The sequence below is a fragment of the Equus asinus genome, chromosome 1 (assembly GCF_041296235.1).
Source record: "Equus asinus isolate D_3611 breed Donkey chromosome 1, EquAss-T2T_v2, whole genome shotgun sequence".
In the NCBI taxonomy this organism is placed as follows: Eukaryota; Metazoa; Chordata; class Mammalia; order Perissodactyla; family Equidae; genus Equus; species Equus asinus.
In genome coordinates, this window is record NC_091790.1 from 140997339 (window position 1) to 141023887 (window position 26549).

Genomic DNA, 26549 nt, shown 5'->3' on the forward strand with positions numbered 1-26549 from the left:
CTTTGCGTTGTGAATTTTGTGAAATGAATCAGATAGAAATGTTCTTGAAGTTTACTGAAAGGTCAGTCTGTAAATATAACGCTGAATGTTTTATATGCAAATACAAGTTACATAATACTAAAATTACAAAGTAAAATTGTTTAAAACTGTTGAACTTGAAATACTGCTTTGCAGATCATGTAGGAGGAAGAAACTGTTTCTCTACAAGAGAGTAGAACCAGCTTACTTGCACTGATGCCTATTATGAATTGGCTCCAAATCAAAAGAAATTTAGCTTTGAAATTTTTATTATGCATCACTACTAGTATTTCCTATGCATTTAAATACTTATGAAGCAGTATACAGAGGATATGGATCAGAAGTCTCCAGGCAACAAAGGATCGTTGGTTTATGCAGGAATTAAATCAATTGTAAAATCATCTTTGGGTAAGAAAATTCCGTTTTATTTTCTGCAGTTGTTTATAATTTTTCTACTCTTATTTTTCCCCATCATTTAGCTATTTCAGGATAGTGTACATAAATGTTCTTTTTTAAAAATTTCTGATTAGATGCTTTAGTGAATTGTTGAGTTAAATGCATAATTGTTTTTATATCCAAAATTTTTTCGGAGGAAGTCTTGAATTCTTTAAGTGATATTGACTTTCTAAATCTATTCACTCATTTATTCAGTATTACTTTTTTTGAAGATCCACTTCGAGAGGTATTACATTAGATGATTTGCAGGATCCTGGTTGTTACTTCAGGTTTTATTACAGTATTTTGCTTTTATAAAAACTAAATTAAAAGATTTCTAATAAAGAAGTCTTTCTTTTCATTTTCCTGCCCAAATATTTTGCCTTAGCTACTTAATGGCACGGTCATTAAATGACATGAAGTATGGCCTTAGCAGAAGGAGCCTTACCCGAAATAGTCCTTAATGATTGAGTGAATGTATGAATTAATGTAGGATGGGTATTGATAAACTGTTTAAGAATAAAATAAAGATGACAAAAGAGCCAAACTCATTATTTTTTCACTAACTTATTTAAACAGTTGTTCTTATTGTTTTTATTGGAATTAAATTGTGGGTTATATTATAATCACCCCCCCAACCTAGGATTCAGTATCTAGGTTTTGTTAGCAATGGTATTTGGGCCCAAGTCAAGCTGCTAGAAAAGTAGCTCATGTTATTTAGTCAAAGAGTAATAGTAGAAGTAAAAATCCAACTTGGTTTTTATAACTTGGACTTTCATAAATACTATACAAGTAATGCAAAATAGAAAATAAAATGCCGTTTTTTAAAAAGAGTAGGTTAAGCATTTCAACTAAACTGTTGTTATAGTGTGTTTTGTTTTTAAAGGACTTTCAAATTGCTTTGGTCCGCATTGCTGAGAGATGCAGTAGACTTATCTGATCTGTTTCATTTTAGTGTTCTCTCATTAGCTCTCCACCAAAAAGTAACTTCTACTATAAATAATAAAATGAATGAATTCAATTAAACTGCCATTTTTGATAATATAAGTAAAAGGGTAGATTTACTATGTTACCCCTATAAATGAACCTGAATACCATGGTTCATGATCTTAGAACCACTGCTGTAAAGAAACATCAAGTTTATAGAATTTTTAGTATTTTGGCTATATAGTAGGTAAGGCCACCTTGTTACTCTGAGGTTTATTTCTATTTTTGTTGTATTTTGGTATATTTTAGGGGAAAGCCAATGAACTACCTTTGAGGAAAAGCAAGGGAGAAGGTGGAATATCTTTATATGCTTCTGGTGCAGTAGAGACAAACTGAGTATATTGACTTGAATCAACAGTAGTCTTTACCCAGACTAAAAATGACTACTGTTGTTGGAAAGATTTCCTCATTGCTAGACTTTCAGCTTTTTGTTTGGTTTGGTTTATATTTTTGTTTCTCCTACCCAAAGGTGAAAAATAGATGACTGTCAAAGATGGCTCTCCTGCATCTTAGTCTTCTGTTTTATCTGGCTACACTTCTTTCTCTAATTGTGTCTCTAATAATTCAACACACAGTAAGTCAACACATTGAGTCATTTTGTCCACAGTAATCTAACGTACAAGTTTATTAGAGCACACAGCTAAATTTTAACTTTGGTGACAAATAAAATATATTGAGCGCTTACTATGAATTAGACATGCTAGTTGCTTTCTTCATGTTACTTTATGTAATTCTTACAACTACAGTGTAAGGTAAATTTATTCATTCAGCAAGTATTTGTTACTTGCTCACTATGTGCCAAGAATTGTCCTGGGAACTGGAGACATAACTATCAACAAAATAGGTAAGTCTCTTTCCTCATGGAGACTGAATAGATAGCATCGCTGCTCTTGGGGAGGTTACATTCTAGTTCAGAATATGGATAAGTAAATAAGCAGTTACAACATGAGGAAGAACAGTCAGTTATGAATAGAAGAATTCCTAATCTAGTCGTAGGGATTAGAGAAGGTTTCTGGAGGAGGAAAAGGCAAAGATGACGTCCAGGCAGGGAGCATCATATGCAGTGAGCCCAGAGAAGAAGGAGCATAACACATCCAGTATTACTGGAACAGAGCATGAGAAAGGACATGAAGAAAGAATGGAGGCTAGAAAAGCAAGCAATAGGGTAACTCAGGACTTAGAAATCATGGTAAGGATTTAGGGAGATTTATCATCCTGTAATGGTAAACCAAGGAAAGATTTTAAATTGTAGTGATAGAATTAAATTTGTGTTTTGGAGCTGTCACTCTGTGTGTGGAGTGAATTGGAGAGGATCAAGATTGATAGCATGGATCTCAGGAGCCACAGTAATCAGGCAAGATATAATGCTTTTCTTACTAAGGTTAGTGGCAGAGAAGCGAGAGAAATGTGAATAGATTAGAGGGTGGGACAAAATTTAATGATCAGTTGGTTAAAGGGGATGGAGGAGAAGGAAAAGTGAAAGATAACATACATATATTTAGGTTAGGAAACTGAGTTATACTGGTACCAGTTAGGACAGGAGTAACTTATGAAAAGTGCATTTGAGAAGAATAGTTTATTTTTGAGTAAGCTGAATTTGAGATAGAAAGGTGGAGATGTCCAGTGGGCAAGAAATTTAGAGTAGGCTGAAGAAGTGAATTCATCCATTTTAAATAATTCTTTCAAGAAATTTGACTACATCAAGGAGGATAAAAAGATAGTAGTAGCAGCAGGCAAATCTGGGGTCAAGGGAGGCCTTTTTTTTTGCTTTGTTTTTGTTTTTAACATGAGATTGATTTAAGCATGTTTCAATGCTGGCATGAGGAGGCCCATAGAAAGAGGTTGAAGATGCAGAGGAAAGAGGGTGAAGAGTAAAATTCTTGGGAATGGGATCCAGAGCAGAGGTGAAAGATTATCTTTAGATAGGAGGATGTACACCTTCTTCCTGTTAGCCAGAGGGAAAGGGACAAAGTGTGCAAGTTGTATAAGGTTCACTGACGCGAGGCTGGGGGGTTTCCACCTGATCGTTCCTATTTTCTCGATGCAGTAGATTTGCTTGTTGAGTAGGAGCAGGGAGGTTGTGGAAAGAAGATACGGAGAAGAGGGAGTTTTTTTTGAGAAACATTGAAGGATTGTGGGGCAATGTTGTTTTACCAGAAGATAGAATAAAGGACAATGGGAGAAGGGAATTAAGGATACGAGCAAGAGAATGATTCATTTGTTGGTCCTTGGGATCTAAGTTGGATAGGGAGGAAAATGACAGGAGAAGACTGATAAATAAAGATATGAGTGGTCAAGAGATTGTGAGGATGAAGAATATAGAAGTGAGATTTCTGAAAGGCTATGAGATTGTGGTTAGAATGTTGCTGTTTTGGAGGAGGAACAATTTGGAGTGTGTCCATGAAAGGAATGGGTAAAGTCTTAGAGGTGTAGACCACTGGAGATGGCACAGATGTTAGCTCAGGGCCAATCTTCCTCACCAAAAAAAAAACCCCACAATAATATCACTTTGCTTATTTGATAACCCTAATTACCTATAGGATAGTTATCATAGTTATAAGGAGGTCTCTGAGCAGCCAAAGTACATGACATAATGTCTATGCACTTGACTTGCAGGATATCTTTCTGCCTCCTAGCAGTGAAATTATCTCTTTGGGTTCATATATATTGATCTCTATTCTATTCCATGATAGAATTTCTAGACAATAAAAACTGTAAAAAACCTGGAACATTATTAAACTGTGAGGAATTGTTTGAAAAATAGCTGTTTTTTATTTAAAATTATTTTTACCATTAGTTATCTTCAGCAATGAATCCAAAATTTATAGGAGAGATAGGAAAATAAATACTTTACAGTACATCTGTAGCTTGTTCTGCCTGAAATTTAATAGCTACATTCTGTCTAAACAATTTAGTTATTTGGGAAAATAATGTTTATTTATTTATTTTTTTTGAGGAAGATTTGCCCTGAGCTAACGGCCACTGCCAATCCTCCTCTTTTTGCTGAGGAAGATTGGCTCTGAGCTGTCATCCGTGCCCATCTTCCTCTACTTTATATGGGACACCTGCCACAGCATGGCTTGATGAGCAGTGCATAGGTCCACACCCGGGATCTGAACCAGCGAGCCCCTGGCCGCTGAAGCTAACCACTACGCCACTGCGCTGGCCCTGCCTTGTTTAATTTTTAACATGTGTTTATTAACTTTATTATTTATTCAAGGTTTTCTCATAGTTTTTAAATTTTTATTTGCATAAGTTAAAAGTGATTTTGACTCAACTGACTTCCCTCATGGTTGCTAACGGAGCATCATGCTTCCTCTTTTTGATGGGCAGGGGGTTCTCTTAAAGGAAGAAAATTTCTTTTCAGAAGTCTCCTCTAAAATCCTTGACCTGAATTGGCAACAGTTTCCAATAGTAAGGTTAAAAATAAGTAATTCTACTAGATTATTTAACTTTTTAAAATTTCTGAAATTTTACAAGTAACTCATCTTGAAACTTTTTCATAAAGCAATGATATATCATTTAAAATGTGTCCTAATATGAATAATATTGTAGACTTTTGCCATAACCTAACATCGTATAATCAAACAAGTTATTTAAAAGTATGAATTAGGTATGATGGAGAGTTTAGACTTTTCCTATGTACTGTTTTTACTCTTTCCAGTTACTTAAACTAAATGAATTTTAAGAAATAATGTTTTGCATTATACATATACACATATTTGACTTGCAAATGACAACTGATTTTATTGTTAGTATTTTCTCATTTTTGCTTATGTTTATTGCTTTAATGCCTTATCAGACTGAGTATAACTATAGTCACCTTTGTACAGTATGTTAGTTTTCTACAGTTTGCATTTATTGTCCCATCAGTTACATGGGTCCAGAGTCTGGGCACAGCTTAACTGGGTCTTCTGCTCAGGGTCGCACAAAGCTAAAATGAAGATGTTGGCCAAGCTTTGTTCCTTTCTGGAGGTCGGAGTACTCTTTCAAGCTCATTTACTTGTTGGTAGAATTGGTTCCTTGAGGTTGTAGGACTGAGGTATCCTTGCTGGCTATCAGCCAGGGACCACCCTCAGTTCCTAGAGGCAGCTCAGGCTTCCTTGCCACATGGTCTTTTAACAGACCCTCCCACAACATGGCAACTTTTACTTTCAGACCAGCAGGAGGATCTCTCTCCTGCTCCTCCTCTCTTACCTCCGGACTCTCTTTTAAAGGTTTCACCTGATTAAGTCAGGCCCACACAGGATAATCTCCTTTTGATTAACTCAGAGTCAACTGAATAACTTTACTTACACCTGCAAATGCTTTCACTTGTGCTATATTCTCTTGTTTAGAAGCAAGTCATAGATTCCACCTGTACTCAAGTGGAGGGGATTATACAAGGGTGTGGCTACCAGGGGGCAGCACAAGCCCATTTGCCTACCAGACAAGTTAAATTATTTCTTAAAACCTATGTATTTGTTAGTGATGTAGTTATTTACAAATTTATAATTACTGTATCGTAGTTATATAAGTGTAGAATTACTGTAAATTACAAATGTAAATTACTACTAATACAAGACATTTGTAATGTTGGACATTTTAGCTACCTAATTTCTAATTCAGTTTATTCTGAAAATCCTTTTTGCTAAAATAACTATAGATAATTACATAGTGGCAATTTTGATGGTAAGAGTTTCTAAAACTTTTAAAAATTTGAGTTGCATTTAATAGAGTCCTTAACTGTTGTCTTTGTTTTACCTTTATTTGACATCAAGTATCATCCTAACTGAAATTATCCTGCTATTAAGATCAGCTGCCTTAATTGCAATCTAAATAATGCTACAAGAATTATTTAGATTCCTTATGAAAAGAGAATGAGAATATAAAGTCTCCTGATTTAATAAGGGGGAAATCACCTTCAGATCAGTCCCATTCTATTTAAGCTTTAGTACTTACCTTAACCTTTCAAAGTACTTTAATGTTTATGGTGTCATTTTTTCATATATAGGTTTATACACACATACAGAAACAGAAAGACAGACAGACAGATGGAGAAAGTAGGGGAAGGAGAGAGAGCAGCAGCGTCTGCTGGATCTCAAGCACTGGGGATACCTTTGAAATAAAACAGACAAGGTGCCTGCCTTTTTGGAGCTTATGTTCTAGTTGGAGAAGAGATAAGACTGAAAGATAAATTAGTAAGTGAAACATGGGAGCCTATGTTAGTGCTGAAGGAAGTAGAGGAAACAATGCTTAGTTAGATGACAGCAGGTGGCGCCTATTTTAGGTTAGGTGGTCAGGGAGGCTTCTCTGAAGCAGTGACTCAGCTTGGTCCATGGACCATTCACTCTTGTTCCAGTAGCTGTTTTTGATAACTCGAGAAGCTATTGTAATTAGCAACATGTAAAATATGTTTTGTTTGTGGCATATTTTATATTTATGCTGTCATAAAATTGTGGCTGAGAAGTCACATATTCAAAATCTGATGCTGAAATACTTCTCTGTAAAACTGACTTTCCAAATAGATTTCAAAAAATAATAAGCAATTAATACAAAAATGGTTCTCTTTTTAGGAATGGTGGAAAGCAGCAGACATAGTTGGAGTGGACTGGATAAGCAAACTGATATTCAGAATTTAAATGAAGAGAGAATCTTAGCTTTACAGCTTTGTGGGTGGATAAAGAAAGGAACAGATGCGGATGTGGGGCCATTCTTGAACTCCCTTGTGCAAGAAGAGGAATGGGAGAGAGCTGCTGCTGTGGCGTTGTTCAACTTGGATATTCGACGAGCAATCCAAATCCTGAATGAGGGGGCATCTTCAGAAAAAGGTATTAGGTTATATTCTAAGATACTTGTAGTTCATAGAATCCTTTAAAGAAAAGATGCTGATAATTTTCAAAAATCTTATCAGTATTTTTATGTAAATATTTTGAAAGCAAAATTAGCACAGAACTGTAGCTACGAAAGTAAATGTTAGCCCATCCCTTTTGTTTATGTGTTGGTTTATGTCTGTATAAAAGAAAATATGTCTTGATTATCATTCTAATATAAGGAATGCTCAAATGTGTCCATTTTCAATTTTTTTTCTTTTAAAGATACATTTTTAAAATATTTTCTTGGAGATTAGGACTACTTTAGCTGGCAGGCATTTTTATGGCAAAGACTTGAGTATAGTTTAGTTTATACTTTGTCTTTTGGATGGTTATTTGTTGACTTTTAGGAAACTCTGACTCAGTAGTTTCAAAGAAGCAGCATTCAAAGAAGCTAATTGCTTTGTTGTTCGTGGTGGTGGTGGTGTTTAATCTTAAAAGATTTTAAATCTATTTTGATAGAGTAGGAAGAGGAAGCAAGCACGAAGTAACTTGGGGAAAGTTTATAGAAATGAAGAACAAGGCTATTAACATAAAGTGAGAAGTGCCATTTTATTTGGAAAAGAAAGAAAATGATTAGGATCAAGAAACAGAATAAGAAAGCTGCTATAATAAATGTAGAAAATACTTAAGAGTAAAAGTTAAAGGTGAATTTAGTTTCCTCTTTGGTAGCTATGCTTGTGTCAGAAGGCTAGGCAGCCATAGGGCTGACTGCCAAGTTAACAGCTTAGCAGCAGCCAGATAAACTACTAAGGACAAATGTTTAAAAGACTATCGGTAACAAATGTGTTGTTGCAAATGTGTCTAAATACAATTCTATGGTAATTCTGATAGTTAACTTTGTCCTAGGAAAATTTAAAGTATAGTAATATAAGGAAGCTGAAATATTGGCTTTCAGTACCTTGCAGTTAAAACATAAACATAAGTATGTACATTAGGATATTTAGGAATCGGGGAAGAAAAGATTTTGAAAATTGCATCCTGAGATACAGTAATATTTACTATCAATCCTTTGAAATATCACAACATTTGTGAACTTGTTGATAAAGTTTGCAATGGTTCTGGTAGGATGGTTTCACTTTTCTTCATTTAGGCCCTAAACGGTAACATACTGTATAGGAACCTGCCTGGAATGAGGACCTGAAAATTAAAAGATATACTTGTCCTGCACAGGGTTTGCAATGTGGGTACAGGTTTTGAAAGAATGGAAATTTTTGCTTCTGCTGCTTATCATATTTTCTAGTCTGAATCAAAACCCTTGTTCTAGTGGGCTTATTTTTCTAGGGGTAAAAGTCACCCTCTCATCTTTGTTTATGGTTTAAGAACTGGAAGGAGGAGATATTAAGCTTTGATGATTTTGATTAGCTGGCTGTTTTTAACCTGCAGGTGATCTGAATCTTAACGTGGTAGCAATGGCTTTATCGGGCTGTACGGATGAGAAGAACTCACTTTGGAGAGAAATGTGCAGCACTCTACGATTACAATTAAACAACCCGTATCTCTGTGTCATGTTTGCATTTCTGACAAGTGAAACAGGATCTTATGATGGAGTACTGGTGAGAAAATTTCTGTTTCACAAGACTTTCCTTTAAAGATAGGAGTTTTTATCTGTTAAAATGTTCAAATATCTGTTGCATAAAATATTACTATATTTTGATGCCTTTTATATTACTTAAAATAAACTATCTTAAACATTTTTGGGGCAACTCTTCTTGAATGTGATCCCCAACCTAAAGTTAATTAGCTGGTAGCAAACTGAACTTGATTTTTTTAATAGTTTTAATAATGTAATCTGCAGACATAGAAGGAATAGGATTTCATCCTTTAGCTTAAGAACCCAGCTCCAGAATTCTACAACTATATAAGCATAAATTTTGTATTGAAATAGAATTTTTCAGAAGTGTTTGTGGGGCTAGCTCTGTGGCTGAGTGGTTGAAGTTCCATGCACTCCGCTTCAGCGGCCCTGGTGTGCAGGTTCGGATCCAGGGTGAGGACCTACTCTACTCATCGGCCATGTTGTAGAGGCATCCCACATACACAGTAGAAGACTGGCACAGATGTTAGCTCAGGGCTAATCTTCCTCAAGCAAAAAAAGGAGGATTGACAGTGGATGTTAGCTCAGAGTGAATCTTCCTCACATACACACACACAAGTGTGTGTGTGGGTTTTTTTGTTTAAGTAAACCAAAATATGATCGGTTATGGTCAGAATGACCATGTATCTTGTCTGAATTAGTATTTGTCATTCTCAGACATGTCCCAGTTTGGAAGAGAAATTATATGATCACACTACTTATACAGACTGTTTTATTTTTTTATTATTTCATCTTTCATTGCTGTTTTTTCCTCTCTTGCTTTAATCACCTGTGACCACATCACCAAGTGGGTTTTTTATCACAAAGTAGGGAAGAAAGAATTAAGTGAGATTTGCTTATCAGGCTCAGGTATTGCGTGTTAAGCTTCACATGAGTACCACAACTTTTTTCGCATTGCTGGGCAGCTTTCTAGCACTACAAAGAGCTTTCTAATGTGAAATTTTTTCTGTGTTTGACATTTCTTATAAAATATACATTTCTTGAATAATTGATTTAAATGTCAGTCCCTACGAATTTATAGAAACATGTACTTCTTGAGGTATTTTAATGAAAATTTTAATAAATGTTGTTAGTGTCCATTTTGGCAATTCCTTAGTTTATTTATTTTGTCCATTACTTTTAATAAAATACTATTGAGCTTTTCTGCAACTTCAAATAAATATCCAAGAGGATGTTGGGTTTTTTGTTTGTTTGTTTTTATTGTTATTACTTTTTTTTTAAACAGAAGACTTTAAATATTGTACCTTGAAGAAATAAAACAGTGCTTTCAGGAAATGTTAGAGAATGATGAAGGCTAGAAAAAGAAGTAGATTGTTCAAATTTTAAATTGGTAGAGAAGTATATTGTCTAAATATTAAATTTCTGTATTTTAAATTGTGACCTCTTATAATACTCTTCCTATACCTAAATTTGGGTTGTTAGGTAAGGGATACATTATTTTGAGTAGGAAGTTCATATTTCCAAACTGTTTCAAGAGTGTACCTAGTTATACTTTATGTGTAAATAATTATAATTAATGTTCTTTTAAAAAAAACTGTTAAGTTGTAATCTAGTGAAGAGTACTGAATTGGGAAATCAGAAGATAAAGACCTGATTTCTTGCTCTGCCACTTACCTTAGCTGGTCAGTTAAATTTTGGGTTTTAGCTTTCTCAGCTGTAAAATGGGGCAGATAGTATTTATAACTCTTTCTAGGATCAAAATTGTAACACATGCACCTGAATCTAAGAGTTAAATTCAGTTTGTACCAAACATCTTCCCTCTTTAGGGCAGAACCATATTCATTTTCTCATGAATGAGAAAACACACTAAGATAGGTATCAACTGAAGTAATCTTATGTTTAAAGGAGGAAAACTATTTCAGAGAATGACTTCAATGGAAATAAGGTCTTTTTTTCATTTTTAAACTGTTTTTTACTTATCACAAAGTTGTACCTTTCCACATTTATAGTGAACATTTTTCAAAATAGTGTTTTATAATATTGACAAGTATACAAAAATTTATTTATTGTGCCTATGAAAATTTTGCCACAAACCACCTATATGAGTATTTTACTATAGCCACAAAAGTATGCCTATTTACTTACAAGGATATGTTTTAAAACTTATTGCTTTGTATTTAGAAACATTTATTAATATTCTTTCTAGATTCTGTACTGGTGTATTCACACTAGTATAGTCACTGGTAATTCACAGATTTCCTAAATTTGTTGATTAACTTAGCAGCCAAGGAAAGATTTCCTCACTTTTCCCACAACTAATTTCTATGATGGAACGATTAGATGGAACGATTAAATTTGATAAACTGTACATCATTGCTTTTATTTTATGTTGGAGTTATATAAGACTGAACTGGAATTTTTTAAAACTGAATTGGTCAGTATTTAAGAGGTGAATCTTTACTTTTCAAGGAAAATAGTCTCAGCACTGAGTTTTTTGAGAGACAAATTAAAAATGGCATCTTAGGCAATCAACAGCTCTGCCAGTGTATACACAATAACTTATTAATACATTTGAAAATAAAATTGCATATTAGGTATATAAAACACTTAGGCTGCAAAGATTTAAAACTCATAGCACCTACAAGTAACTCCTTGCTCTTTCTCTTCTTTTCAGTATGAAAACAAGGTTGCTGTACGTGACCGAGTGGCATTTGCTTGTAAATTCCTTAGTGATAGTCAGGTAAGAACTGATTTAATTCTTTATTTGAAGTAATAATATTTACTGTCACTGGGTTAAGAAACTAATCTTTATGTATAAATATGTATGTGTGAGATTTATATATAAATCCTTCTGAAAAGTAAAGTTATAGTTTATTAGGTCACGATATTGTAAATGTGTTGTAACTAGATTTCCTTAAGAATGCTGACTTAATATTTTAGTTTGTTTCTGCTTTTGGGAATGAGATTAATCAGTAGATAAAGATGTTAAACTCACCTATTAGGAATGCCATAAAAGGATTCCTTCATTTTCTAATATAATAAACAGGTACTGAATGCATGTGCTATGTATATAGTGAGAGAAATGCACATAAACAGCTAGTAATACAAAAGTGCTAAGTACTATAATAAGCAGAAAGTGCTAGGGGAATATAGAGGAATCTTGGCTAGAGTTTGGGGTGGGATGAAGTGGGGAAGATGTTACAAGAGATGATCTTTTTATTATGTATTTTTGATAATCTTGAAGTTCCCTTCCAACTCAGATTCTATGAGTCTATTACATCCGGCTATAGTAGATGGAAAGAACTTTGCAGAAAATGAGGACAGTTCTCTTTAAAATTAAATTAGTAAACCCTCTTTTAGTTCTTTTATAGAATAATTATCAAAACATAGTGAATGCCTTAGCCTTTTTAAAAAAGTATTTTAAATTCTTGGATACTGTATTGCAATTTATAATAGATGCAGACTTCTTAGAGATCACATATCTAGACTTTTGCAAAGGCTTTTGTTTTAAATTCTTTTCCTTTAAGAGTAAAATTGGTACAAATGTAGAAATTTTGTAGTGCAAAATATCTGGTAAAATGTATTGCTTCAGAAAAATCGTTTTGAATTTTCCAGTTAAATAGATACATCGAAAAGTTGACCAATGAAATGAAAGAGGCTGGAAATTTGGAAGGAATACTGCTAACAGGCCTCACTAAAGATGGAGTGGACTTAATGGAGAGTTATGTTGACAGAACTGGAGATGTCCAAACAGCAAGTTACTGCATGTTACAGGTTAGTGCAGTGTGGCAGCAGCTTAAAGAAAAAATGCATAACCAGCTTCCGTATTTTCTTCCCTCATTAAGTAGATATGCCCTTTTGCCTGCTTAGGATCTTTAGAAGGCATTTAGCTGTAACTTAGTCACTTGATCTACAGAGGACTTCTGCCTTGTCTTACTTTCTCTAAGTCTCCCTACATTGGGTTACCCAGTTTTTCCTTTCACTTTGGGAAGTGTCAGCCTTGAATTTATATAAAGCTCAAATGGAGCAGCAACATCTTTCCTCAGTTTCTCCAATTGTTGACAGAATACACCTTGTACGAAAGAGATTGCTTTTCCCTGATCTGAACTATGGTGTCACTTAAAGTACAGAGGGCAAATTATACTACAGCTCTCTTAACTCTCATTTTCCCTTTTTATTATCAATAGGCATGATTTGGGGTATCCGGTTCACCTATTTTCTGTTTTTACTGTCCTGTGGTTAAAAACAGATTCCTGGCAAAGGTTCCCTTCTATTTTACTCTTGTTGGAAAGATGGTGAAAATTTAGGGCATTTCCCTGAAATTTCCTGTAGTCGTCCAATTAATCTTATCCTTTCATGTTGTCCTCTTTCCTGTCCTCATCCTTTTATACATTATGAAAGCATGCTGTGTGCTGGGTAAACATAATAAAATGCCCCCTCCCACACCCTACCTTCTTAAAAACAAGCATAGATACTGGCCCACATACCACAATGTGAACTTACCCTAAGTTATCAGGCCACTGCCCATGGAAGAAAAGATGTCCTTCTATAACATAATGTATCATTTTTTTCTTACTGAGATGAGATTATGTCTATTAAATCAAACTGTAGATATATGGCTACATAGTGCAAATGGATTGGTAACCTCTTAACATTTATAAAATATATTTAAAATGCAGGCAGTATATAATTGGATCTTGCTTTTATTTTTTATTTATTTATTTTATTGAGTTAATGATAGGTTACAATCTTGTGAAGTTTCAGTTGTACATTAATGTTTGTCAGTCGTGTTGTAGGTGCACCACTTCACCCTTTGTGCCCACCACTCACCCCGCCTTTCCTCTGGTAGCCACTAATCTGTTCTCTTTGTCCACATTTTTAAATTCCTCATATGAGTGGAGTCATACAGAGATTATCCTTCTCTAACTGGCTTATTTCGTTTAACATAATTCCCTCAAGGTCCATCCATGTTATTGCAAGTGGAATGATTTTGTTCTGTTTTACAGCTGAGTAGTATTCCATTGTATATATATACCACATCTTCTTTATCCATTCATCTGTTGATGGGCACTTAGGTTGCTTCCATGTCTTGGCTATTGTAAATAATGCTGCAATGAACATTGGGGTGCATAGGACTTTTGGAAATGCTGACTTCAAGCTCTTTGGATAGATACCCAGTAGTGGAATAGCTGAGTCATATGGTAACCACCGATCGGTTCTCCATGTCTATATGTTAACTTCCACCTGTAAGTGGGGTCATACAGAGTTCGTCTTTCTCTGTCTGGCTTAATTCGCTTAACATAATACCCTCAAGGTCCATCCATGTTGATGCGAATGGAACAATTTGGTCCTTTTTTGTGGCTGAGTAGTAGTCCATTGTGTATATATACCATATCTTCTCTATCCAGTCGTCATTTTCTGGGCATTTAGGTTGGTTCCACGTCTTGGCTATTGTAAATAATGCTGCGATGAACATAGGGGTGCATGGGATTCTTGGGATTGCTGATTTCAGGTTCTTAGGATAGATACCCAGTAGTGTGATAGCTGGGTCATAGGGTATTTCTATTTTTAACTTTTTGAGAAATCTCCATACTGTTTTCCATAGTGGCTGCACTAGTTTGCATTCCCACCAACAGTGTATGAGGGTTCCTTTTTCTCCACAACATCTCCAACATTTGTCACTTTTGGTTTTGGATATTTTTGCCAATCTAACAGGTGTAAGGTGATATCTTAGTGTAGTTTTGATTTGCATTTCCCTGATGATTAGCGATGATGAACATCTTTTCATGTGTCTATTGGCCATACTTATATCTTCTTTGGAGTAATGTCTGTTCATGTCCTCTGCCCATTTTTTGATCAGGTTGTTTGTTTTTTTGTTGTTAAGCTGTGTGAGTTCTTTGTATATTATGGATATTAATCCTTTGTCGGATAAGTAGCTTGTAAATATTTTTTCCCAATCAGTGGGCTGTTTTTTTGTTTCAATCCTGTTTTCCCTTGCTTTGAAGAAATTCTTTAGTCTGATGAAGTCCCATTTGTTTATTCTTTCTATTGTTTCCCTCATCTGAGGAGTTATAGTGTCCAAAAAGATTCTTTTGAAACTGCTGTCAAGGAGTGTACTGCCTATATTCTCTTCTAGAAGACTTATTGTTTCAGGCCTAACCTTTAGGTCTTTGATCCATTTTGAGTTTATTTTTGTGAATGGTGAAAAAGAATGATCGATTTTCATTCTTTTACATGTGGCTGTCCAGTTTTCCCAACACCATTTGTTGAAAAGACTTTCTTTTCTCCATTGTAGGCCCTCAGCTCCTTTGTTGAAGATTAGCTGTCCATAGATGTGTGGTTTTATCTCTGGGCTTTCAATTCTGTTCCATTGATCTGTGGACCTGTTTTTGTACCAGTACCATGCTGTTTTGATCACTGTAGCTTTGTAGTATGTTTTGAAATCGGGGATTGTGATGCCTCCGGCTTTGTTTTTCTTACTCAGGATTGTTTTAGCAATTCGCGGTCTTTTGCTGCCCCATATGAATTTTAGGATTCTTTGTTCAATTTCTGTAAAGAATGTCCTTGGGATTCTGATTGGGATAGCGTTGAATCTGTAGATTGCTTTAGGTAGTATGGACATTTTAACTATGTTTATTCTTCCAATCCATGTGCATGGAATGTCTTTCCATCTCTTTATGTCGTCGTCAATTTCTTTCAAGAAAGTCTTGTAGTTTTCATTGTATAAATCTTTCACTTCCTTGGTTAAATTTATCCCAAGGTATTTTATTCTTTTTGTTGCGATTGTGAATGGGATTGAGTTCTTGAGTTCTTTTTCTGTTGGTTCATTGTGTATAGAAATGCTACTGATTTATGTATGTTGATTTTATACCCTGCAACTTTGCTGTAGCTGTTGATTATTTCTAATAGTTTTCCTATGGATTCTTTGGGGTTTTCTATATATAAGATCATGTCGTCTGCAAACAGCGAGAGTTTTACTTCTTCATTGCCTATTTGGATTCCTTTTATTTCTTTTTCCTGCCTAATTGCTCTGGCCAACACCTCCAGTACTATGTTGAATAGGATTGGTGAAAGTGGGCACCCTTGTCTTGTTCCTGTCCTCAGAGGGATGGCTTTCAGTTTTTGTCCATTGAGTATGATGTTGGCTGTGGGTTTGTCATATATGGCCTTTATTATGTTGAGGTACTTTCCTTCTATACCCCTTTTATTGAGGGTTTTTATCATAAATGGGTGTTGGATCTTGTCAAATGCTTTCTCTGCATCTATTGAGATGATCATGTGGTTTTTGTTTCTCATTTTGTTAATGTAGTGTATCACGTTGATTGATTTGCGGATGTTGAACCATCCCTGTGTCCCTGGTATAAATCCCACTTGGTCATGGTGTATAATCTTTTTGATGTATTGCTGTATTCGGTTTGCCAGAATTTTCTTGAGGATTTTTGCATCTATGTTCATCAGTGATATCGGCCTGTAGTTCTCCTTCTTTGTGTTGTCCTTGTCAGGTTTGGGGATCAGAGTGATGTTGGCTTCATAGAATGTGTCAGGGAGTACTCCATCTTCCTCAATTTTCTGGAATAGTTTGAGAAGGATAGGTATTAAATCTTCTTTGAATGTTTTGTAGAATTCTCCAGAGAAGCCATCTGGTCCTGGACTCTTACTTTTGGGGAGCTTTTTGATTACTGTTTCTATTTCTTTGCTTGTGACTGACCTATTCAGATTCTCCATTTCTTCCTGGTTCAGTTTGGTGGGGTTGTAAGAGTCCAGGAATTTGTCCATTTCTTCTAGGTTGTTCAGTTTGTTGGCATATAGTTTTTCATAGTATTCTCTTATGATCCCTTGTTTTTCTTTAGTATCTGTTGTGATTTCTCCTCTCTCATTCCTAATTTTATTTATTTGAGATTTCTCTCTTCTTTTCTTGGTGAGTCTGGCTAAGGGTTTGTCGATTTTGTTAATTTTTTCAAAGAACCAACTCTTTGTTTCATTGATCCTTTCTACTGTCTTTTTAGTTTCAATATCATTTATTTCTGCTCTTATTTTTATTATTTCCCTCCTTCTACCGACTCTGGGCTTTGTTCTTCTTTTTCTAATTCTGTTAGGTGTCATTTGAGGTTGCTTATGTGAGCTTTTTCTTGTTTTGTGAGGTGAGCCTGTATTGCGATGAATTTCCCTCTTAGGACTGCTTTTGCTGCATCCCAAATGATTTGGTATGACATGTTCTCATTTTCATTTGTCTCCAGATAATATTTGATTTCTTCTTTAATTTCTTCAATAATCCATTGTTTGTTCAGCAGCGTATTGTTTAGTCTCCACATTTTTGCACCTTTCTCTGCTTTATTCTTGTAGTTGATTTCTAGTTTCATAGCATTGTGATCAGAAAAGATGCTTGATATTATTTCAACTCTCTTATATTTATTGATGCTTGCTTTGTTTCCCAAAATATGGTCTATTCTTGAGAATGTTCCATGCGCACTTGAGAAGAATGTGTAGCCTGCTGTTTTTGGATGAAGTGTTCTATATATATGTATTAAGTCCATCTGGTCTAATTTTTCATTTAATTCTATAATTTCCTTGTTGATTTTCTGTCTGGATGTTCTATCCATTGGTGTTAATGGGGTGTTGAGGTCCCCTACTATTACAGTATTGTTGTTGATGTCTTCTTTTAGTTCTGTTAAGAGTTGCTTTACAAATTTTGGTGCTCCTGTGTTGGGTACGTATATATTTACAAGTGTTATGTTTTCTTGGTGGAGAGTCCCTTTTATCGTTATATACTGTTCCTCTTTGTCTTTCTTTACCTGTTTTACTTTGAAGTCTACTTTGTCTGATATTAGTATAGTGACACCTGCTTTCTTTTGTTCATTATCAGCTTGGAGTATTGTCTTCCATCCCTTCACTCTGAGTCTGTGTTTGTCTTTGGGGCTGAGGTGTGTTTCCTGGAGGCAGCATATTGTTGGGTCTTGTTCTTTGATCCATCCTGCCACTCTGTGTCTTTTGATTGGAGAGTTCAATCCATTTACATTTAGAGTGATTATTGAAATGTGGGGGCCTACCGCTGCCATTTTATGTCTTGTTTTCCAGTTCTCTTCAATTTCCTTTGTTTCTGATCCCATGGTTTAGTCTGTTCTGATGGAGAGCTGCTACTCTCTGTTGTTGTCCTTCTACTCATCTCCTTTGCTCTTGGTTTTGTAGTCCCTTTCCTTTTTTTGATTTTTCAGGAATGAGGGTTTTCCTGAGCATTTCTTGAAGAGGTTTGGTGGCAATGAACTCCCTTAATTTTTGTTTATCTGGGAAAGTTTTTATTGCTCCATCGTATATGAAGGATATTTTCGCTGGGTAGAGAATTCTCTGCTGCGGGTTTTTGTCCTTCAGATTTTTGAATATATCATTCCACTCTCTTCTAGCCTGTAAAGTTTCTGCTGAGAAATCTGCTGAAAGCCTGATGGGGGTTCCTTTGTAGGTTAATTTCTTCTGCCTGGCTGCCCTTAGTATTCTCTCCTTGTCGTTGACTTTTGCTAGCTTCACTACTATATGTCTTGGGGTTGGTCTACTTGCATTGATAAAGTTTGGAGATCTTTTGGCTTCTGTCACATGAAGTTCCATCTCCCTCCCCAGGTTTGGGAAGTTTTCAGCCATTATTTCTTTGAATAGGCTTTCTGCCCCCTTCTCCCTCTCTTCTCCCTCTGGTATACCTATAATCCTTAGGTTGCATCTCCTAATTGCGTCAGATAATTCTCGGAGAGTTTCTTCATTTCTTTTTAGTCTTAGCTCTCTCTCCTCCTCTGCTGGCAGCATTTCTATATTCCTATCTTCCAAATTGCTAATTCTTTCCTCCATATTATCAGCCCTACTGTTCAGTGCGTCTAGATTTTTCTTAATCTCCTCTATTGTGTTCTTCATTTCCAGTATTTCTGTTTGGTTCTTCTTTATAGTAAATCAAACTCTTTTGTGACATAGCTCCTGAACTCGTTGAGTTGTCTATCTGAATTCTCTTTTAACTCATTGAGTTTTTTAATGATGGCTGTTTTGAAGTCATCATCATTTAGGTTGTATATTTCATTGTCTTTGGGATTATTTTCTGTGTGTTTGTCATTTTCCTTCTGTTCTGGAGATTTAATATATTTTTTCATATTGCTTGATGGTGTAGATTTGTGCCTCCACATAGAGATAGAGTTTAGTTACTGCTTCCCCTTGTTTCTACTGGTGTGGTGGGGGAACAGCTGTTTATACTGCACCAACCAGGAACCCTATCAGCTGTTGCTAACTGTGCCTGGGCCCCTCCACGCAGTCACAGTGATCCTGTGGGTTCCCTCTTCAGCTGTGGAGCCTGTCACAGGGGGGCTTCAGACTGCTGGTGCCTACTATTACAGACCACCTAGACGTGCTCCCTCCTTATGTTCTGCAGCGGTTTTATGGGCTTTCCCAGTGGCCAGGGGCAGGGTCACTTATATTTGCAGCTCTGCCACTGTCGGCGCCCACAAAATCTCACTTGTCCACTATGGGTCACAGCAGAGCTATGGGCATTTTCTACAGTCTGTGGTTAGCTCCCCTGGCTATGCTACTTTTGTCCCAGGGTCTTCCAGCCTTGTGGTTGCCAGATGGGTGCTCTCTACTAGTGCTGTGCAGAGGCTATCGCTGAGGCTTCTGTGAGACTGTAGAGTTTCCCCCCTGGGCCACAGAGCCATGTCACTGGAACTCCACCCAGCCCCAGTCCTCTCCCCTAGGATCTCGGGGAGCCCATTGCCCTGACTGGGTGATAGCCAGATACCTTGAGTTCAGTAGCAGCTGGTCGGCTGCTGCTCTGCCTGGGATTCTCCTCTTTGGGACCCTCCCCGCGTTGTGGATGCTGGGTGGGGCCTCTCTGGTAATGGCAGGCAAAGACCCTGCCTGCCTCCGGGACGGAACTTCAGAGTTTCTCCCCCAGGCCGTGTTGCCAGCCGCTGTAGCTCCACCCAGCCCCGGACCTCTCCCAGGAGATCTTCAGTAGTCCCGATCCCCTCCTGGGTGAAAGCCCGGTCAGAGGAGCCAGCGGCGGCAGCTGGCGGGCTGGTGTGCCACTTGGGATTCTCTCCAGGGGTCCCCAGGCGTTGTGGATGCTGGGCAGGACCTCTCCGCTAATGGGTAGGGGTTTTCCCCACGGCCTCCGGTGTGTAACTCTGGAGCTTCCCTCTGGGCTCAGGTGTAATTGCAGGGGGCTTAGGTAGGGCTCTGTTCACCTGTTTCCACCGTTGCTCCTCTGGTGTGCGCTCCCTCCTGCCCTTGGCGTGTGGCGATGTTCTGGTGGCGTCTGCTGGAAGAAAGCCGCCCGCGGGCTCTAGGCTGTTCGGGGGTCGAGGTTGGAGAGTTTTCACCTATTTCCACCTCCTCCTGGAGGGAAGTCCCTCCGCCTTCCGATGTACAGCAGTGTGGGTCTCTCTGACGTCCTGAGATGCTATATAGATATCCTTTGTCAAGGGATGAATGTCCAGTTAGTTGTAGATTCGAAGGGGGAGAGACAAAGAAGTCTGCTCACGCCACCATCTTGGATCCTCTCAATCTATTTTTAATTTTTTGAGAAATCTCCATACTGTTTTCCATAGTGGCTGCACTAGTTTGCATTCCCACCAGCAGTGTGGGGGCTCCTTTTTCTCCACAACCTCTCCAACATTTGTTACTATTAGTGTTAGATATTTTTGTCATTCTAATGGGTGTAAGGTGATATCTTAGTGTAGTTTTGATTTGCATTTCCCTGATGGTCAGCGATGATGAACATCTTTTCATGTGCCTATTGGCTATCCGTGTATCTTCTTTGGAGAAATGTCTGTTCATGTCTCCAGCCCATTTTTTGATCGGGTTGTTTGATTTTTTGTTGCTGAATTGTCAGAGTTCTTTATATATTTTGGATATTAAGCCTTTGTCAGATATATGACTTGCAAATATTTTTTCCCAGTTGTGGGTTGTTTTTTTGTTTCAATCCTGTTTTCATTTGCCTTGAAGAAGCTATTTAGTCTGATGAAGTCCCATTTGTTTATTCTTTCTATTGTTTCCCTTCTCTGAGAAGACATGGTGTCCGAAAAGATCCTTTTAATACTAATGTCAAAGAGTGTACTGCCTACGTTTTCTTCTAGAAGCCTTATGGTTTCAGGTCTCACCTTTAGGTCTTTGATCCATTTTGAGTTTATTTTGGTGAATGGTGAAACAGAATGGTCAATTTTCATTCTTTTACATATGGCTTTCCAGTTTTCCCAGCACCATTTGTTGAAAAGACTTTCCTTTCTCCGTTGTATGCCCTCAGCTCCTTTGTCAAAGATAAACTGTCCATAGATGTGTGGTTTTATTTCTGGGCTTTCAATTCTGTTCCATTGATCTGTGCATCTGTTTTTGTACCAGTACCATGCTGTTTGGATTACTGTAGCTTTGTAGCATGTTTTGAAGTCAGGGATTGTGATGCCTCCCGTTTTGTTCTTTTTTCTCAGGATTGCTTTAGAAATTCGGGGTCTTTTGTTACCCCATATGAATTTTAGGATTCTTTGTTGTAATTCTGTAAAGAATGTCATTGGGATTCTGATTGGGATAGTGTTGAGTCTGTAGATTGCTTTAGGTAGAACGGACATTTTAACTATGTTTATTCTTCCAATCCATGTACATGGAATGTCTTTACATCTCCTTATGTCATCATCCAATTCTCTCAGAAAGGCCTTGTAATTTTCATTGTATACGTCCTTCGCTTCCTTAGTTAAATTTGTCCCGAGGTATTTTATTCTTTTTGTTGCAATTGTGAATGGTATTGTGTTGTTGAGTTCTTTTTCTGTTAGCTCATTATTAGAATATAGAAATGCTACTGATTTATGCAAATTGATTTTGTACCCTGCAACTTTAACTTTGCTATACTTGTTGATTACTTCTCAGAGTTTTCCAATGGATTCTTTGGGGTTTTCTATATATAAGATCATGTTGTCTGCAAACAGTGAGTTTCACTTCTTCCCTCCCTATTTGGATTCCTTTTATTCCTTTTTCTTGCCTAATTGCTCTGGCCAGGACCTCCAGTACTATGTTAAATAAGAGTGGTGATAGAGGGCATCCTTGTCTCGTTCCTGTTTTCAGGGGGATGGCGTTCAGTTTTTGCCCATTGAGTATGATGTTGGCTGTGGGTTTGTCATATATGGCCTTTATTGTGTTGAGGTACTTTCCTTCTATGCCCATTTTGTTCAGAGTTTTTATCATAAATGGCTGTTGGATCTTGCCAAATGCCTTCTCTGCATCTATTGAGATGATCATGTGGTTTTATTCCTCAGTTTGTTGATGTGGTGTATGGATCTTGCTTTTAAAAAAAAACCATTCTGATAATCAGCCGCCTTTTAATTGGGATGTTTCCTCCATTTATATATATGTATATATGATCAAGATTAAGTCTACCCCTTTGCTGTTTGTTTTCCTTTTTGTTTTTCCTTCTTCTTTTTGTTCCCCTTTTCCTTTCCTGCCTTCTTTTGGGCTAATTGGATATTCCACTGTTTCGTTTTATTTCATCTGTTGGCTTTTTAGCTATATCCCTTTTGATTATCTTTTTTTTTAAGTAGTTGCTCTAGGTCTGATGATATGTATCGTTAACTCATCAGTCCACATTTTACCTTCTTATACTTCACATTTCACACCTGACACATCATGCTTTGTACTTCACTCTTTCCCTTTCTTACCTTGTATCTGACATGTTCTGCTTTTTGCTTCATACTTCACGTTTCACAAGTGTTACGACAGTGTAGTTCCATTTCCACATGCTCCTCCTTTGTCCTATTGTCGTATATTTTACCTCTACATATGTTATACACTCCAGCTTACAGTGTTAGTATTTGTGCTTTGAACAGTCAGTTGTCTTTTATGTAAATTATGTGAAGCATGAAAACATGGGCGTTTGTATTTATTTACCATTGCTCATACTGTTTATTCCTTGCAATAGACCCAGATTTCATTTGGTATCATTTCCCTTTGATCTTTTTCTTTACATTTCTTGTAGTGCAGATTTACTAGTGAAGATTTCTCTCCGCTTAATTTTAACTGAAAATGTCTACTTTGCCCTTGTTTTCCTTTCAGCACTTTAAAAGATGTGATTTCATAGTCTGACCTCCATTGTTTCTGATGAGAAGTCAGCTATTATTATTCTTATTTCCCTTATGTAATGTTTCATTTTCCTTGGGCTGCTTTCAAAATTTCTTTTTGATTTTCAGCAGTTGAACCTTGATGCCTAGTTGTGGGTTTTTTTGAATCCTGATTGTGGTTCACTGAGCTTCTTGGATCTGTAAGTCAGTGTTTTTCGTCAGATTTGGAACGTTTTTAGGCATTATTTCTTTAAATTTTTTTTCTGCCTCAATCCCATCCTCTTCTTTTAGGACTCAATACACATATGTTAAACCATTTGATACTGTCCCACAGGTGTCTGAGGCTCTGTTCATTTTCCTTCCATCTTTCCTTAATCTGTTCTTTAAATTGGATAAATTCTATTGATTTGTTCATCGATGCTTCTGTAACCTTCTCTCTGATGTTAAGTTTTCCAGGGTATTGTTTTCTTTTTGAGGAAGATTAGCCCTGAGCTAACATCTGCTGCCAATCCTCTTTTTGCTGAGGAAGACTGGCCCTGAGCTAACATCTGTGCCCATCTTCCTCTACTTTATATGTGGGATGCCTACCACAGCATGGCTTGCCAAGCAGTGACATATCCGCACCCGGGGTCCAAACCGGTGAACCCCGGGCCACTGAAGTGGAACGTGCGAACTTAGCCGCTGCACCACCGGGCCAGCCCCCGGGGTATTCTTAATTCAGTTATTGTACTTTTTGGTTCTAGAATCTCAGTTTTTGTATAGTTTACATTTTTTCAGCTCAGATTCCTATCTGTTCACTATTTAAAAAACTATTTTCCTGTAAATCTTTGAATATATGTCTAATAGCTGCATTGAAGTCTTTGCTAACTCTAACATATAGGTTATTTTAGGTTTAGTGTCTTTTGACTGCCTTTTTCCTTGACTTCACACCACGTTTACCATTTCTTTATGTCTACTGATTTTTCATTGAATACTGGACGTTGTGTATAGTCCATTGTAGAGACCTGGGTTCTTTTACCGTTTTCTGAAGATTGTTGGTTAATGCTTTTGGGAATTCAGTTACTTGCTACTCACTTTGGTCTTGATACTGTTACTGTGGATCTGTTGAAAGCCCGAAGCGTTTCCCAAGCCCTTCTAATTTGGTCAGACTTAATCTCTGAACTGTTTCCTCTGCAGATTTTGTTGCACATTGATTTTAGATTTTCTCAGGGCAGATCTAGAAAAGACTTACCAAATACGAATTGACCAAATTCTTCCTTAGTTTATCCTTACTACCCTAGACGGGAAAGAGTGGGCTATGAGGATTTCTTATTTTTCTGTGAATTTTCTTTTTAAACCAGAGATTGTATTTTGCTTTAGTACTTAGTTCTGGCAGGTTAGTCATAATTAGGACTGGCGTAGATGTTTACTTTTTTTAAGAAATGAAATTCTCAACTAAAAGTTTTTCAGGAGGCCAGCCCCATGGCCGAGTGGTTAAGTTCACATGCTCCACTCCAGCAGCCTGGGGTGTCACCAGTTTGGATCCTGGGCGCGGACATGGCATTGCTCATCAGGCCCTGTTGACGTGGCGTCCCACATGCCACAACTAGAAGGACCCACAACTAAAATATACAACTATGTACTGGGGAGATTCGGGGAGAAAAAGCAAAAATAAAAAGGAAAAGATTGGCAACAGTTGTTAGCTCAGGTGCCAGTCTTTAAAGTTTTTCACATGTCTTTTAGCTAAATTTAACTCTGGTAATTGAAATTAATACCTAATTAATAGGTGAAAGATAGGCTCCTCCCATTCTGATGGAATGTCTAAAGATAGATTGTCTTTATTAGCTGTTAACAGGTTTCTTCCCTTTTCCCATAAGTAACATGCATACTAAGTTCTCTCTAGCATTTCACTTTCTCTCTGGCCCCAAAATAGAACTGGCAAAACTGGGCTTCAAATTGATGCCCATGGCATCATTGGAGGTAAAGACTTTCTCTGCTTTCTTCATCATGTGAAGTTAAGGAAGATATCCTGGATGGAGCTAAAAGCAGTCTATGAAAGCCCAAAGTAGGCATAGGTGAAATATGGAATGTCCTGGCTGCCGGGGGAAATACAGCAAGAAATGGAAGTTCTTAATGAGAAGAAATCTAAAGTAAATTTAAGGAAAAGAAATTGTTCCTTTTCACTGTGGCCTAGGGGCAAAAGAACTAAGAACACTTTTGGTTTTGTTTTGTTAATTTTTAAGGTGATAAATGTATGTTTTAATTGACGGCAGGAGAAAGAATAGAGAAGTTTAACTTTCAGATAAATAGGTATACCAAAACAGTATCTCAATTCACAGTACATTGCTAGATACGAAGGACCAGGTTCAGTATTATTTTAAATGTGATTGAGCAGTATTTGGATTAGATAGTAAACAGATTTTGTGAACCCAGAGGTTTTAATTTTGGGGACAAAGAGTGTTCACATCACTTTTTACTGTATTCAGCCAGGAGGTGAATTATTTGCTTCTGGGGTCTTTAAACTTAAATAAAGAGAATTACACTTCTCTGGCTAGGTATAATGATATATACAGTACTTATTTATGTCATTAGTAGAGGCCCACTTAAAGTAAAATAATAGAACTTCCATCAATTATTTTATCTATATCCTCATTAGGAGCCAGCTTTTGGGAAAAAAGAGGCCTGTTTCTTCCATGTGACTCATAGTCAAGTGTTCCCTAGAATCCTCTGGCTTAGCCAGGAAATGTTATTTTTATTTTTATTTTTATTTATTTATTTATTTATTTTGAGGAAGATTAGCCCTGAGCTAACATCTGCCAACCCTCCTCTTTTTGCTGAGGAAGACTGGCCCTGAGCTAACATCCGTGCCCATCTTCCTCTACTTTATATGTGGGACACCTACCACAGCGTGACTTGTCAAGCCGTGCCATATCCACACCCAGGATCTGAAATGGTGAACCCTGGGCCGCTGAAGTGGGAACATGTGAACTTAACCGCTGCACCACTGGGCTGGCCCCAACCAGGAAATTTTTAAACAACTGAAATAATTCATGTTTCTTTTTAGGGTTCTCCTTTAGATGTTCTTAAAGATGAAAGAGTTCAGTACTGGATTGAGAATTATAGAAATTTATTAGATGCCTGGAGATTTTGGCACAAACGAGCTGAATTTGATATCCACAGGAGTAAATTGGATCCCAGTTCCAAGCCTTTAGCACAGGTAAGTACGTTGTTCGGGAGAGAATCAAATTGTAACATGTTCCCAATAGTCCAGCCAAAATAGAAGTGTTTACAGCATGTTACATAGGAAAAATTTGGAGTTCAATTTAATAAATCATTAGCTCATTCTTTTCCTTATATTGAGTTCCCATTGAAGTCTTTATCTATTCCAGACTGTACTTTGTCCTTGATCTTCCTGTTTTTTTGGTCCTGCCACTTCCTAATAATCATCTCAGTGACTTGAGCTTTAGTCTGAGAGAGAGCAAACTACAGGCCTAGAGGATCTTAGGTAAACCTAAATCAATCCTAGGACTGTCTGAGGTTTTCTAGGATATTCCAAACCCTTTCAGAATCTAAACTGCTATATGATCTTATAAATTCTACTTATATATTAAGTTTTTGGTACTATTTATATGTAATAAGGTAGGATTTGTTTTTTTCTCTAACAGTATATATCTATGT

At 36.9% G+C, this 26549-nt stretch overlaps 1 protein-coding gene across 4 annotated transcripts in view; it reads left to right on the top strand.

The window, feature by feature from the left end:
- MIOS (meiosis regulator for oocyte development) overlaps nt 1-26549 on the top strand; it is a 45652-nt gene that overhangs the window by 7053 nt on the left and 12050 nt on the right. For all 4 annotated transcript variants that reach the window (XM_014854387.3, XM_044766776.2, XM_070508960.1 and 1 more), the window contains 6 exons: nt 328-426; nt 6996-7250; nt 8679-8848; nt 11501-11566; nt 12442-12600; nt 25936-26088. In XM_014854387.3, the coding sequence (XP_014709873.1) occupies nt 328-426; nt 6996-7250; nt 8679-8848; nt 11501-11566; nt 12442-12600; nt 25936-26088 (902 nt within the window). The remainder of the gene's footprint in view (nt 1-327; nt 427-6995; nt 7251-8678; nt 8849-11500; nt 11567-12441; nt 12601-25935; nt 26089-26549) is intronic.